At 38.6% G+C, this 15482-nt stretch overlaps 2 protein-coding genes across 6 annotated transcripts; one reads left to right on the forward strand and one right to left on the reverse strand.

The window, feature by feature from the left end:
* Nucleotides 1-691: 691 nt before the first annotated feature.
* Nucleotides 692-2015, forward strand: hspb6 (heat shock protein, alpha-crystallin-related, b6). Its single transcript, XM_062063194.1, has 4 exons — nt 692-845; nt 934-1096; nt 1269-1391; nt 1466-2015. The coding sequence occupies exons 2-4, from the start codon at nt 941-943 to the stop codon at nt 1622-1624; spliced, it is 438 nt and encodes a 145-aa protein (XP_061919178.1). The 5' UTR covers nt 692-845; nt 934-940; the 3' UTR covers nt 1625-2015.
* proser3 (proline and serine rich 3) lies at nt 1830-15446 on the reverse strand. 5 transcript variants are annotated; one of them, XM_062063190.1, is made up of 13 exons: nt 15071-15446; nt 14165-14276; nt 13854-14068; nt 13627-13778; nt 11192-11289; nt 10904-10989; nt 10689-10822; nt 6711-6913; nt 3381-4024; nt 3121-3298; nt 2414-2567; nt 2114-2195; nt 1830-1967 (listed from the first exon to the last, which is right to left on the reverse strand). In XM_062063190.1, exons 1-13 carry the CDS (start codon nt 15079-15081, stop codon nt 1910-1912), a joined length of 2127 nt encoding a protein of 708 aa, XP_061919174.1. In that variant the 5' UTR covers nt 15082-15446; the 3' UTR covers nt 1830-1909. The 5 variants fall into 5 exon arrangements, with proteins under 5 accessions (XP_061919174.1, XP_061919171.1, XP_061919172.1 ...); XM_062063187.1 differs by having other exon boundaries at nt 13854-14095; XM_062063188.1 differs by having other exon boundaries at nt 13854-14095; nt 15294-15442.
* Nucleotides 15447-15482: the final 36 nt, after the last annotated feature.

Here is a 15482-nt window from a genome sequence, read left to right on the forward strand (position 1 = left end):
TATAAATATGTAAAGATAATTGTATAAGATGTAAAAATAGATTCGCTCAGGAACTCAATCACTAAATATACATTATACATTGGAGTAAAGGGATAAACATTTGTATGTGTAACTGCAATACAGATTGATATGTAAAACCACTAGCACTTAACAATTACCATAACGTGTTATCAAACCAAACCCCGTCATAATATTTTAATACAACCCTTTGTCTATCCCACCTGTTATGTGACACCAATCACTGGTCCAAAACTTTCTTCTCGTATGTACATCTACTCACCATGAACCTATTCTAAGCTATAATAATTAAGGAGACTTTGTGCTAATAACAAAAGAATGTTTTGACTTGGTACACTGACTTAATTGAGGACGCAAAAGGGTGGTGGCCCACGTGCACTGACATGTGTTTGACACGCCCCTGCTGTCTGTCCCTGTCTGTCTGGCTTTATTGGCCAAGAGGGGTCATCACTATGTCTTTTGAACTTATTTTTGGCTATGGCTACTTGAAAAGGTTTGGACTGATGGCTTAATCATTGAGGTTTTGTTCATAATAACAGCACAATTATCCCTGACACAACAGTTTGGAAACAGATGATGATGTTAACATTCATTCAGCAGTGAGCCTGTGACAGCTGCTTCAGTCCCCAAAACAAACTGTCCCGCTGCAAGAACAGCCTCCCAAGGGTACGCATGATGAGAACATAACAGAAGCAAGGTGCCCCTATGAATTCCCCCATTATGCAACTCTAGTATAAAGCCAAGCTATGCTCAGCAGCCTGAAGTCACACAGCCACTCACATTCGCCACAAGGAACTTGATACTCTGACAGCGTGCTTCGGAGAGAGGTAGGCTGTGGCCACTGAATGACTTACACTCTGCCTTTCTGCTGCCACAACTGCCTTTAAAGTTCTCATCCATTTTCCCTCCTGTCAGATTTAAAATGGATTTCATCCTGCCACACACTCTCCCGGTTGGTGATATCCAATGGGAGAAGATTTTACCCCCTCTTTTTCCTCGTCTGAATGGGACACATGGACAATACAACTGGACGCCGAAACTCCTAATCCCAGAGAATGATAGTAGCAGCGCTGCCGAGGTAAAACTGTTTGTTTACTAATTGGGTTCAACATGGTTGGAGTTTGTGAGTTTTAAATATGATTATTGGATTCACGCTGAAGCTTGTCGTGTCAATGTCAATATTTGATATTTCTTATTTAATATTTTATTACTTTTTTAAAGTATTTAACAATGACGTCAAATGTTGGCAGGCAACATGTGACGATAATGGATTCACAGTACAAGTGGACGTCAAACACTTTGACCCTGAAGATCTGCTGGTCAAAGTGACAGGAGATTTTATTGAAGTACAAGGAAAGCATGAAGAAAAAAAGGTGGGTCTATTGCTGCATTTCAAGTTATGTTATCCACGCTCTTAATAATGTATTTCCTTTTTATGTTCTTTTAGAAGGACGGTCCCGGGTTGACAACACGGCAGTTTAATCGTCGCTATCGAATTCCAAAGGGAGTGGACACCATGGCTTTGGAATCAGCCATTTCTCCAGATGGCGTCCTTATCATATCTGCACCCTTACTGGACACAGACAAGTCCACATCTCTGACCTAATCCTAGTACTACTCAGCAAGCCGTTCTCATAAATCACACAGTAGTTATGTTCTAATGCGGTCTTTGAGGTTTGTAAATATTGTTCTACAATTACCCATCATTCTTTCATAAAGTTTCATGAAAATGCACAATGTGTAAATATCCAGTCGACAATTTAAATTTTATGTAACCTTTGTATCATGTGGTTGTGAATAATGCACCTATGCATATGTCAAAATGTTTTATTATACATGTATTTCTGCGATAAATACAATATTTCCTTGCAAAAGTAAAGATGAAAAAGCATCATGTTGGAGAAACTTCTTGTGTAATCAGAAATTTGTACGCCATAGAGTTCACTTCACTGAAAAAAGAAATAATAAATGCAACATTATTGCTCATACATTGAAGGTTTTATGACTAAGTAAACTAGATTACTTTGAAAAATGTCAACATTTTAAAAGCTTGAGAAGAAAATGTCTTACTGAGCTTTTTTGTTCCTACTTTTACCTGATCTGCTCCTTCACCCATTTTCTCTGTGTGCGAAGGACTTGTAGTAAAGGATCATCTGCAAACTCTATCTCATCCGAATCTGAGAAGAAATAACCCAATATCAATTCAGAAAGAGAGAGTCAAATAGTATAGCCTGCTCTAAAAAGGATGGTTATCTGTTTTTCTAATTAAATCTATTACTGAGGCACTAAACTGTTTTAAAATGCAAGCGGGTTACAGCGGCCCATGTGTCAGAAGATATGGTTCAGAATTAAGAGTGGGTTAAATGTTGAGTGTTGTGTTGACCCCCCGGCTCACCTTCAGCCTCTTGGAGCAGCTGAGACATGACCTCCAAAGAGTTGTGTGTGTCGCAAGGTGGATGTGAGGATTGAGAAGGTGTTGGGAGCAATGGGACAGCTGCAACTTTTGCAGGAGACGACTCCGTCGGTGGGAATAAGACCTCTGAAACAACCTGCCATGATCCAATTAAAACATTTTAATGTTTAATATCTACGTTAGGATGAATATTAGTAGTAAGATGAGCAATCACACATACTTATGACTTCGATCTTTAATATATTCTTTATGAGCGGTATTCTCTTACAGGGTTAGGGTTATGGTTAGTCTGTCACTGCGTGCCTTCATCCAAGATGCACACTTTGGGTGGAGTGATCCTTAAATGTGGGCGTTGCAGGTCGAGTCTGGCCTTCCGCGTATTTAAAGCATTGATGATATCAAAATGATCACCCTTCCAGTATAGTAGAGGAGAGTATGATCTACAATTGTAGTTTGTTGTGCTTATGAATCTTAAATCAGAAAGTTGATTTGGATAAAATGTTACCTTCTTTCAGTTTATCTAGTTTACATTATATTTAATGCGTGAAATAATTTGATTTTTATGAGATTATTTTTTAAGACCTGGCCCTGTGCAAGTGTTTGATTTCATGATAAGGTTAACACAGTGACATATGGAGACATTTTTGTGTAGGTGGTATGCAAAACATTCCCGTTGTGCACATGCTCACCTGTTCTAAAGATTGCTGAACTGGAGAAAACGGTGGTGTATGGTTGTCCTCTTTTTTGCGAATCTCCTGCTGTTGCTGCTGTTCTATCCGTGACTTGTTCTTTAGTGGAGGTTTCTGATGCGCAGAACTCTTGCTTGTGATGTTGGGACTGTCAGTATTTTCACTACGTTCATTACGCCTGCAGGTACAATTACGTTAAGCATTCAGTGTACGTTGAAAATGGTCATGTATATCATTGTGTACATGTGTCTGTATTTTACCTTGCCGACTTTTTCTGCTTTCGGATAGCCCCATCTGTCTGACTTTCTCCCAATTGTTTTTTCTGGGCCTTGTCCTTTGTTGCCACTTTAGTCCCAATACAATCTCTTTCTCTGGGCCTAGAATGACAACCTCCTTTTATACATTTATAAGAAGTGACACTCTCTAAAGGTCGAGCAGGAGAACTTTTATCTAGAGGGCTTAAAGGAAAGCCACCTTTCACAGAACAAGAATGACTTCCTACTTCCACAGGTATAAAAATATGGCCTCCATTTGTGGGTCTACAAGTCCAACCCACTTCTGTAGTTATACAAGAAGCAGGAGGTGGTGATGCAACATGTCTATGAGCAAGCTCCTCCATGTAAGCATCTTTAAAGTTTCCAGACACTTGTGTTTCTTTGCTTGAGGTTTCTTTTTGTTTGTGTGAACTTCCTTGCAAATTGCTACTGGGAGACAATGAAGGACAAGGAAAAAGATCACAGAGTTGATGCATATGGGCAGGAACACGTGCAAGAGACTCTGGACGGGGGACTGAAGAATCAGACACAGAAAATGCAGCCGAGGGTTGATGTCCATGGGTTTCTTTGGTTTCCGGCTGGGGAACAGCTCCTTGTGTGGGCTCAGTGCACTGAACAATTTGCTGTTGCTATAAATGATACAAGGTAAAGAAAGTGGTAAATATGACATTTTTTACTTTCATACCCCATAATGAAAATTAATTAACCATGAAAACACTTTAAAAAAATCACATGTACAAAAGTATTTACAGCATTTGCTTAATACTTTGTTGATGCACATTTGACAGTCTTTTTGAATACGATGCCACAAGCTTGGCAGACCTGTCTTTAGGTATTATCGCCTATTCCTCTCTGCAGCACCTCTCACGCTCCATCAGGTTGGATGGAAAGTGTTGGTTTTCATCCAAGATGTTTCATTTTTTACTTTCATACCCCATAATGAAAATTAATTAACCATGAAAACACTTTAAAAAAATCACATGTACAAAAGTATTTACAGCATTTGCTTAATACTTTGTTGATGCACATTTGACAGTCTTTTTGAATACGATGCCACAAGCTTGGCAGACCTGTCTTTAGGTATTATCGCCTATTCCTCTCTGCAGCACCTCTCACGCTCCATCAGGTTGGATGGAAAGTGTTGGTTTTCATCCAAGATGTTTCTGTACATTGCTGCATTCATCTTACCCTCTATCCTGACTAGTCTCCCAGTTGCTTCCAAAAAAACATCCCCACAGCACCATGCCACCACCATGCTTCACTCTAGGGATGGTATTGGCCTGGTGATGAGCGGTGCCTGGTTTCCTCAAAACATGACGCCTCGTATTCACGCCAAATAGTTCAACAGGGCTCTGCAGGTATCAAAAAGTTAAATTTAAGACTTTTTAAGACCATCCATCCATTTTCTACCGCTTGTCCCTCTCTGGATTTTGGGGGTGGCTGGAGCTTATCCCACCTTGATTATAATGAAAACACTATTTCATCTCTATTACGGACAAAAAAGTACAAAGACAAAGGAAAATCAAAAGACCAGAATGAATTATAAGTATATGAATTAATTCACTACTCTTTCACATTGGAAAACAAAATGGTTAAACTAACTAAATACTGCAGAAACCGCTATAGTAAATTAATTGAAAACAATTATAGCAAACATAACAGCCTCTCTATGAATGTAAAATAACAGCCATTTTTCAGATTTGCCATAGAACTGTTTTCTTGCAAAAGGTGCGGTGTGCGTCATATCAAGTTTTTTCATGTAACAACAACCAGAACATCAGCAATGGTAGAGGAAAGCACAACAATATATTGTCTGCTAAATGGTTAACTTTTGCTGTATTTTTGCCGCTTTCAGAATTGAGCAAACAGATGAAAACATCCACAGTACTACTACTGTATCTGCACAAAGTTGTAAGAAAACAGAGAGTGCAGGCAAAGCAATTGTCTAAAAAGAAAGAAGCCGATTATGGCTTCAAACAGAGGTCTTAAACACATTCAACATTTCCATTCACCTCTTTGACCATGCATTAAATTGATCATTCTGGAGCCACAAATCGTTGAACTTGCACTCAGAGCCGGCTTTCCCGACATGCGAACCTGAGGCGCCATCCTTTGGAGGGGGCGCCAAATTGCAGAATGTAAAAAAATTATAATTTAATAACTTAAATACGTAAATAAAATGTATGTACAACGCACACTCCGTACACTTAATTAGAATGTTGTCTTTGAAGAAAATAAACATATGGCCTATGATGTGCCGCTACCGGCGCCATGAACCTGACTGATCTACTGCTGTGCCTGCTAATGCTGGTGAAATGCGACGTCACGTTTTGTGGTTACATTATAGCTTCCTCAAAAATCAAAACATTTAAAAGCAAGACTGAAGTTTATGTATGTTTTAAATACAAGTAACGTTAATAGATTTTTAAGATTTTTCAAAATCGTATTTAAATTTTTTTATGAGATTTTAGGAGAATTTTATACATTTTAAGGCCTTAAATTCAAATTGTTGGATTTAAGACTTTTTAAGACCCCGCTTATACCCTGTTCAATGCTTGTCACATCAGACTAGAGAATTTAGTTTCTCATGGTCTGAAAGTCTTTCAAGTGCATTTTGGAAAACAGGCCTGATTGGTGAACTGCTGCTCAGATGTTTTTTTTCTGGAAGCTTCTCCTCTCTCCATAGAGGAATGCTGTAGCTTTGAGAGTGACTATGGGGTTCTTAGTCACCTCCCTGACTCAATTAAGATGAATACAGAAATATACAGTCATCCTGGATGACAAAAAGGAATAGGCAAAGAGGAATGGGCAAAACTGCCTAAAGATAGGATTACCAACTTAGCTGGTGGCATCGTATTAGAAAATACTTGAGGCTGAGATTGCTGACAAAGGTGCATCAACCAAGTATTGAGCAAAGGCTGTGAATACCGTACTTACGTACATAATACTTTTTTAGTTTTTTCATTTTAATACATTTTCAAAATTAAAATAAAAACTTTTCACATTATCACTATAGGATATAGTGTGTAGTTTTGAGGACAACAATTTATTAATTTCATTTTGGAATAAGGCTGTAACATAACAAAATGTGAAAAAAATGGAAGCCCTGCTAAAAAAATTCTGAATGGACTGTATAAGCTAATTTCAATTGATCATGAAGTATGTAAACATTGACTTGGCAAAGGGCTTTGATTTATTGTTGTTTGTAAATTCATGTATATTGTGATTTTGTCTTGAGTTGGAAAACATTTGAGAAACCCTGCTTTAAATTGTGCAGGTGTATCTAATGCCCAGTAAAGAAAGAATGACCCCTACCTTGTAAGGCTGCTCGTTTCCTGAGGAAACGGGTAGAGTGGAGTGAAAAGAGGACAGAAGAAGTCCGGAAGTTTGCTGAGACTGACATAGCTTGCTGGCCTGTTCCATCTTTCTGCGAAGACGCCACTGGAAAAGGATGTCCTCTTCCGGGTGTGTAGGAGGCGCAATTGATTTAGTGGCAGTGAATCTTTGGAGGGGCATTGCTGCAAAGACCAAAATATACAAATGACACAGACATACATTTTACATTGTAATGCATAAATAAGATAATTTGTATACTTAGCCCTATGGGTCAAAACACAAATATTATAACTGTAGCCAGAGCGTTTTGTTTTTTTTAACCTAAAACACAGGCGTTAATTGGAAGCAGGCAACGCTTGAAGAGAGGCTGTTATTTACCGGTAATTTTTTAACTGTATTAATGCTGTCTAGTGCATGAGAATGTGGAAAGGACAGTAAAGAGGTGCCTCAACCTGAAGAGTGTTTTAAGATAAGAGCTCTCTCTAATTGTTATGCTTTAAGTTGCAAACAAACATTTAAGTTACAAGCATCCCCGCCATTAATTGGCGAAGCGAATGTCGGTGAACCCCTTAAGATCCGACCAAAACATTTAGTTTTACTCACTAAATAGTTGGGAAATTTGACGATTTGATTTGGAGGAGTCTGATTTGACTATCAACCTAGCAGTCGAATCGTCTGATAATAATATTCCCTACCCCCTTGTTAATACCTGCTGGTACAGCAAATGTGTAGGGAGGATACACTGATGGTGTTCACCATGTCTCCTTTAAATATTACAAAAATATTTGTGTGTGCAGACAAAATGGTTTTAAGAGAGTAAGAGTTCAATTTAAGTTCTGGCTGTCACTTCAGACTCCTTCAGAAGGAATTCTGGTTCCTTTAAAATCAGTTGGGGTGTTTAAACTTCCCACATTTCTTATTGTATAAAATCTATTTGTCTGCAGACAATAATATTTTACGAATAGTGTGGGGAGCATGTTTCTTCCTGGGGGACGTGATTGAGGGATCATCGGGACGCTACACTGTCGGACACGGAGCTCGCCGTGACATCGAATTGAATACGGCCCAGACGCTGGGATACACCGCCTCGCCCCGTAGCTGTGACTCTCTCTGCTGGTTCACATAGAAATACATTCTCATTACTTTTACATCCTTAATTTAGTCAACTTTGATGTCTTCTTGGCACTGCACCAGAGCCGAGGCCCTCGCAAACTGTTGGTTGGCCTTTTTTTGATGTGGAAAAAGTCATGATCTTTGTTTAGTTCACTTTACTCTAAGACTGTATTTATTTTATAATTACCTTTCATTAACTTGAAAATATGCATGTATAAAAGTGTTAAAACACATCCGTGTGAAGTTACTGATACCTATTGACCAGTCAGTATACACTACTACATGTTCTCATCTGTTTATTTCTCTTAAAGAAAAACACTATACATGTTCTATTGTTTTTACAGTGGAACCTTTACAAAATCCTCTATATGCAAACTTTTCAATTTACAAACATTTGGATCAAGCTAAATGTGTCTCTGTGTGCGAACCATGTCTCTGTGGACCAACGCTTCATTCAGGCACATGCAGGCATGAAAGAAGGGCGAAACGTTGTTGGGCAGGCAGAGCCTTCCACTTTACTTGTGCAGGAGAAGTCATGTCTCAACACTCCAGCATGTGTGCCTTTTCTTTTTTTTTCGGCTTTTGACAAGTTTTTTCCATTTTGCTAACTCAATAATACTCCTAAAAACTAAACAGGTAAGGGTAGAAAGATGAAGGGGGCCACTGTGGAGTTTTAAAAAAGACCATTTGCGAGGAGTACATTCATGGCACTTACAAGCATGAGCACAGCACAGCACAGTAAGTAACCACATCAAGTTTCAATTGTTATGAAGCCGGTCTTTTCTGGGAAAAGATGCCAAAACAGAAGACACTATCTTTTCTTTCTTTACAAAGCGGCCCCTCACTCTTCCAGAGCACAAACATGCAGACACGTACGGCTCTCCTCTGCCCCTCGCCCCACCCTGTTCCTTTTTCCCTCCTGTCTGCTCTTTTCTCTTTAGTTCTATGCCGTTGTTAATGTGTGTGCATTATACCTTTTTTTAATGTTTATTTTTGTAGCAATATGGTTGCTGAAGATAAGGTTTTGTGTGATTTTGTTTGTGAGAGGGCACCATTATGACTTCTGTGTGTGTGCGCGTGTTGGCAGAGCAGAGCATACAGCCAATTGTTGTTGTTTTGACTTTATTATTACATAGACAGTTGATCCATCAGTCCCTTGTTATGTTTGTTTGATATACAGCAAGGTGTTCAAAGAGTACAAACCTTCACTAAAATGCGGACTTTTGTCGAGGCTGGAACACATTATCCATATTTACATTGTTTCTTATGGGCAACTCTGCTTAAATATACGAATGTTTCTATTTCCAAACCATGTTTAAGAACCAAATACATTTGTGAATCAAGGTTCCACTGTATTCATCCATCACTTTTCAACCGCTTGTCACACAGACTCGCGGGGGGGCTGGAGCCTATCCCAGCTGCACTCGGGCGGAAGGCAGGGTACACAATGGACAAGTCGCCACCTCATCACAGGGCCAACACAGATAGACAGACAACATTCACACTCACATTGACACACTGGAGACAGTTTGTTACTTTCAGAAAAAAACACAAGATAAATTCAACTGACTGTTGACGAAAAAAAATCTAAGGAATTTGATTCAACAATGACAATTCTTAGTCGGAGACAGTCCTACTCGCTAGCAATAACTTATAGCTAAAGATGGACATAACTTTTGTTTTTTCACGCATGGAAAGGAGGAAAGTGTGTGTGAAGAACAGTGCTCAGAAGAAGAACTGTATGATGGTCATTGAATTAAAGAAAAAAATAATCAAACAACAGACCGCACAGCAGCCTTGGCAAAGCAGTTGAAGCATAGTACTGCTAGACTGCACCATATATAAGCAGAATGAGTCGATAACGCCAGCTAAAGATGTTAAAATTATTTTTGAATAGCAACATTTATCCATGAAAATATAGAGAAGCTTCTGGTAGTGTTTTGACAGCGAAGCAACTTCAAGGCGATAAAGTCCACTCTCCAAGGTAAATGCTGCATATTACTTCATTCGTTAGGAGTGAATTCCAATTTACTGTTGATCATACGACGCTTCTTATCTAAAAGGTTGTTTTTTCTTTTTAAATGCATGCTACATGTTGAAATAGAGATGTTTTGGGGGGCCAAGCGTCAATTAAATTTATTTCAATTCTTTTCAATGAACAATGTTGATTTGAGATACACGTGTTTTGAGTGAAGAACTCCGTCGTGGAACCACTTAAGCTCATAAGTTCAGCTACTACTGTATAAAACCAACAATAATAGTGGTGATTAGTTCATTGTAAACAGTACAGCAAGTGTATCACATGAGTTTCACACCAACAGCTAAATAGTTTTTCAAAGTGCGTGCAAAGGTAGACAAAGCTGCTGCAGCCTGATTACTCGTGATACTTTAAATGCAGCCTCTGCCATCTTGTGAACTTAATAATAACAACATCAGGAGGTTGTCGACAGCCACAGCTAAGATTGCCAATGTTTGTAGACCTGAGGCTAATTCGAGACCTTGCCAATTACTTGTGTACAGTGCATCCAAACTTTGAGTGCAATATAATGTTTCACCTTCCAGGAGGCGCTGAGAAACAGAAATGCCTAAGTCAATGGGAGAATACGTCCAAGGTCAGAATTGACTGGGAACACCCACATTTAGGCTTGCTCCACCCAAAGTGTGTAGATTTAAGTCAAGCGGCAGAATTCTGCGCAGCCAGAATCCACGTAGTTGCACACTTTTTTTCACTTAAGCCAACAACTATCTGGATAGAGGCGTATCTCGGCATTCACAGAATGCAAGTTTACACAAGGAAGCTCTAAAAAAAAGACAACAAAACTACTGCTACAACTCATGTCTTACCAGCTGTAGATGTTATTGTGGTGTTAATCAAAGGTCTGTACACTGGCTCAGCTATATTGACTGGATAAGAGGGCTCATGTCTTCCCAAGCCATCTGAACTGGCAGGCATCAATCCCTCACTGAGAACATTTTCACTGTAAAAAACAAAACAAAACACTAGCTAATGTTCAACTAAAGGAAATAATTATGACACTGTTAAGAATTTCTCTGCAAACCCTCTCTGCAGAAGTCTCCTGGTCTTTTCTTGAAAGTGAAGTAGCTCCGCAACCTCAAATTCACTCTGACAACTGTCAGATAAAACCTGAGGATAAAAAAATGCACTGAATTCAAAGTGAGACATTTCTCTTAAGTTGTGTTTGCTCTAAAAACAAGTCACCCAGATATTCCATTCACAAGGGCAGGCAAATAAATCAGCATTTTCTCAAACATATTAGCCCCGGAAAACATGGATTTTATGGCATGTCAAGGAAGGCTTGATTGTGGATAATTCCCAGTAAACTTACATATGCGTCCATATTGTAGTCTCCTCTACATGTTGAAGAATTTAAGTCTTCATCAAACTGACGTGTTACTGAACCGAAGAGCTCTCGTCTGTGGTCATCTGCATAATATGCAAAAAATTGTATTACAAAGTGTGGCATATTTTTTACATTTAATGAAAATAAAATCACTGCTCTAAATCTCTCTAAACATCCATCCATCTTCAACCGCTTATCTGTAATCGGGTCGCAGGGGCAACAGCTCCAGCAGAAACCCCCAGACTTCCCTCTCCAGAGCAACATTAGCAACTTCCTCCTGGGGAATCCCGAAGCGTTCCCAGGCCAGAGAGGAGATGTTATCCCCCCATCTGGTCCTTGGCCTGCCACGGGGTCTCCTCCCAGTGGGACGTGCAATGAGGACCTCCCTAGGGTCAGTCGTGAGGCATCCGCACGAGATGCCCGAACCACCTAAGCTGGCTCCTTTCCAAGCTAAGGAGCAGCGGCTCTACTCCGAGTCTCTCTCGGGTGACTGAACTTCTCACCCTATCTCTAAGGGAGATGCCAGCCACCCTTCTGAGGAAACTCATTTCGGCCGCTTGTATCCGCGATCTTATTCTTTCGGTCATGACCCACACTTCATGACCATAGGTGAGAGTAGGAATGTAGATAGCCCGGATAGCTCGGTAGACCGAGAGCTTTGCCTTCTGGCTCAGCTCTCGTTTCGTCACAACAGTGCGGCAGAGAGACTGCAATACTGCCCCAGCTGCTCCGATTCTCCGGCTGATTTCCTTCTCCATCTTTCCCTCACTCGTGAACAAGACCCCGATATACTTAAACTCCTCCACCTGGGACAGAGTCTCGTCCTCTACCTGGACTGTACAAACCATCGATTTCCTGCTGAGAACCATGGTTCTCTCAACAGTTACTGCAATATTCTCGCCAAAAAAGACGGTACACTACTTGCAATGTGTTGGAAAATAAACTAAAACTTACGGTCGACTTTAAACTTTCAAAACATGCACAAGATTGTCTGTAACTTGTAGACGACAGAGTAAACACTGAACAATAAGGCATAATTATGATAAGACAACCTTTGGTGTTTGTTTACCAATGCAGGCATGTGTGTGCATTGGTCACATGTGTAAATATGCCAGCAGATGAAGCACACTGTTTGTTATGATAAATAAAGTAAATACACTCAGCCTAAATTCACACTTTAGGAATGAAGAATATATTGAAAATGACTTGAATAGGCATATCACAGTATCTCACAAAAGTGAGTATATCCTTCAACCATTTTTACAATAGTCCATATTTTCAATGGAGACCACTAGAGATTAAGCTTGTATATTTTTAGAGTACTCAGTGTACAGCTGGTATGAAAAATGTAATTTATTTAGTAACATAGTCTTCAGCATTAAGGATTTTTAACCGTGATGATTGTTTTCTCTTATCATGTTAAGGCTGAGATATATTTTTAAGGGGTGTGCTCAAAAAATCGATTCAAAACCAAATCACAGTTCTTATTTATTCTGATTCTAAGTTTATTCATAATATTCAAAAATCTTATTTTTTAAAGAATCCATTTTTCTAAATGTTTTTAGGCCATCTTGCTGCAAGTATACGTCACACGTAAGCAACTAAAATAAGTTTTGTAACCTGTAACCTGTTTTTTGAAAATGTTTTATTATAATTACTGTACCAAATAATACATTGCGAGAATCAGTTTGAATCGGGAATCATGTTGTATTGAATCGTCAACCAAAGAATCATAATCGGATTGAATCGTTAAGAACACCCAATGATTTCAACCTCTTATCATTTTAAAACTCTTCTTTGCAGTAATACATACACATGTATTTTGTTGCGCTTGAATAAAGCCTTATTTTGCCAGTTTTTGTGTGCCATGTTGATCAGATGCTTTTCTCAGTGTTTTTGTTTATATTTGTTCATTAATTACGTTTTCTTCCACACATTTCCCTATTATAATTACAGAGGAAAAATTCTAACAATTTATTGCAACTTTCCCATTCTCACACAATTTTATTGCACCAAACATCTAAAAAAAGCTGTACTTTCCATTGCAATGTTTGGGAAGAACCGTGCCTGCGAGATCCCGGGGAGACTAGTAAATTGCTGTCAATGTTCAAAAATATTTTATTTTAAGATACAATAAATGCATGTTTTGTTAGCTTTGTTGAAATCATGTGCTTTTGGGGGTAATGGTTACAAAAAACACTGATTAAAAATGTCATTAAATCACAAAGGGATGTAATAATGAAAAAATAAGCCTTAAAACACTGCAACTTTTTGAAAATGCTGCCATGAAAAATCCTGGAGAGACTGTTTAGATCACAAAGATTCTTTAGACCATTCTCTTCCTTGTTTGAAAATTACACTTATTTAAAACAATCGATTAATTCTGAATAACGGTTATAATGTCTATGTCTGGAACATACCTATGTGTGAGGTTTTAGTTGGTGTGGAGCTGGGCGGTAAAGATGAGGAAGACAGCCGCCAAAAAGGCGTCGTATCCCCTTCAATGACAGACGACATCTGCTGGCGCTCCTCTCGACTCATCGGATGTCCATACCGAAAGCGGTCAATGTATCTGTGAGGACAATGCCTATTAAAATCACTATTATATATTTAAATATCCTCCAGCACATATTTGTGTGAATCGTACGTATCCACTCGTGAATGCTGTTGCTGTCCGAGACGAGAGGAAACTGTAGCTTCTTGAGCCCTTGAAGACAGCATCAATATTATATCTGTATCAGATAAGGTTGAAGAAGAATCTTTGTCCATGGAGATTCCAGATTGAGCAAGAGAAGGCTGTCGTTTTTCGGTGGTCCATTGATCCCCATGTTTCTCAGGCCTGTGCACTTTTGGATTGTCTTTCTGGTTGGAGAATACAGGAATCAAACTCTGCAAAGAAGGAAAATATTGAGGCTGCAAAAACATATTTCCAGAAATATATATTGACACTTGATTTACAGCTTTGTTCCTTTTGTCCGGTAAGGCTTTATGAGGAGGTTGGCCGAAGGGTGCTTTCCCTGTTGGAGGTGATGCTGGTTGCGGGGTTTTCAACCTTGTCATCACAGAGTTCCTAGAATGACACAATCATTGATTGTTGAGTTTGAGTTTATTTCGAACATGCATGCATACAACATGATACATCACAATTTCCAGTTTCTCTATTCAACATGTTTGAAAAGGAGTAGGAAGAAGCAGAGCTTATTTAATCCTACTCCTTTTCCTTTACATAGCAGTTGCTAAAACTTTTGTTCACTTCCTGTTCTCAATTTATTCACAATATACTCCATAAGTAATAACAATACAAATAAATAAATAATAATTGGTGAGGTAAGTTATATTTCATATGGTGAGATGAGTAAGATTATCTTGAAAATGAATGGATGGATGATATAAATTCAGAATGTTTATCATGGTTCTTCTTCTTTGTATTTTGTAAACACCTTAAGTTTGAAGAGTTTCTTGAAGTGGATCATATTAGTACATTGTTTGATTTCTTTGCTTAATCCATTCCATAATTTAATTCCACATACTGATATACTGAAGGTCTTAAGTGTTGTATGTGCGTACAAATGTTTTAAATTACAGTTTTCTCTAAGATAATATTTCTCCTCTTTTGTTGAGAAGAATTGTTGTGTATTCTTGGGTAGCAGGTTATTGTTTGCTTTGTGTATAATTTTAGCTGTTTGCAAAATCACTATGTCGTGGAATTTCAGTATTTTTTAATAAAAAAATAAATGGTTTGTTTATTCTCTATATCCAACATTATGTATTATTCTAATTGATCTTTTTTAGTAACACCGTTAATGAATGATTGTCACTGTGAGCTGTGGACAAAAACAATCACGTTTTTTAAATGTATCTTACCTGGATTTCATGTCAGATTATGTTTACACCTGTGATTACTCATCACAGGTGGTCCAAAAAAAAATTCCCAGCAGAAAAAGTTTTAAAAGAAATAAATGTGATTTTAAGATACCATCCTTTTGAATCCCAGCGAGTTTTAGTGACATTTACTTGGTTACAGTACGGTAACTTTAGCCACGTTATCTACTTGCGCCTCAAGACCACAAACTGCACGTTAACTCACATATTACTCCCAGGTGTAGCTCTTTAAACATACATGTTTCCTTCAAGTCTTCAACTTTAATAATTCTGAGCTTTTAACTAACTCGTTTGTCGTCAACAACGTTCTCGACAAAAATAAACTACCGGTCGTTATCGCGCAAAGACGAATAACCAATAGAAACCGGCCTTGTAATGATAGACCTGGCAGTTG

The sequence above is a fragment of the Entelurus aequoreus genome, linkage group LG11 (genome assembly GCF_033978785.1).
Source record: "Entelurus aequoreus isolate RoL-2023_Sb linkage group LG11, RoL_Eaeq_v1.1, whole genome shotgun sequence".
In the NCBI taxonomy this organism is placed as follows: domain Eukaryota; kingdom Metazoa; phylum Chordata; class Actinopteri; order Syngnathiformes; family Syngnathidae; genus Entelurus; species Entelurus aequoreus.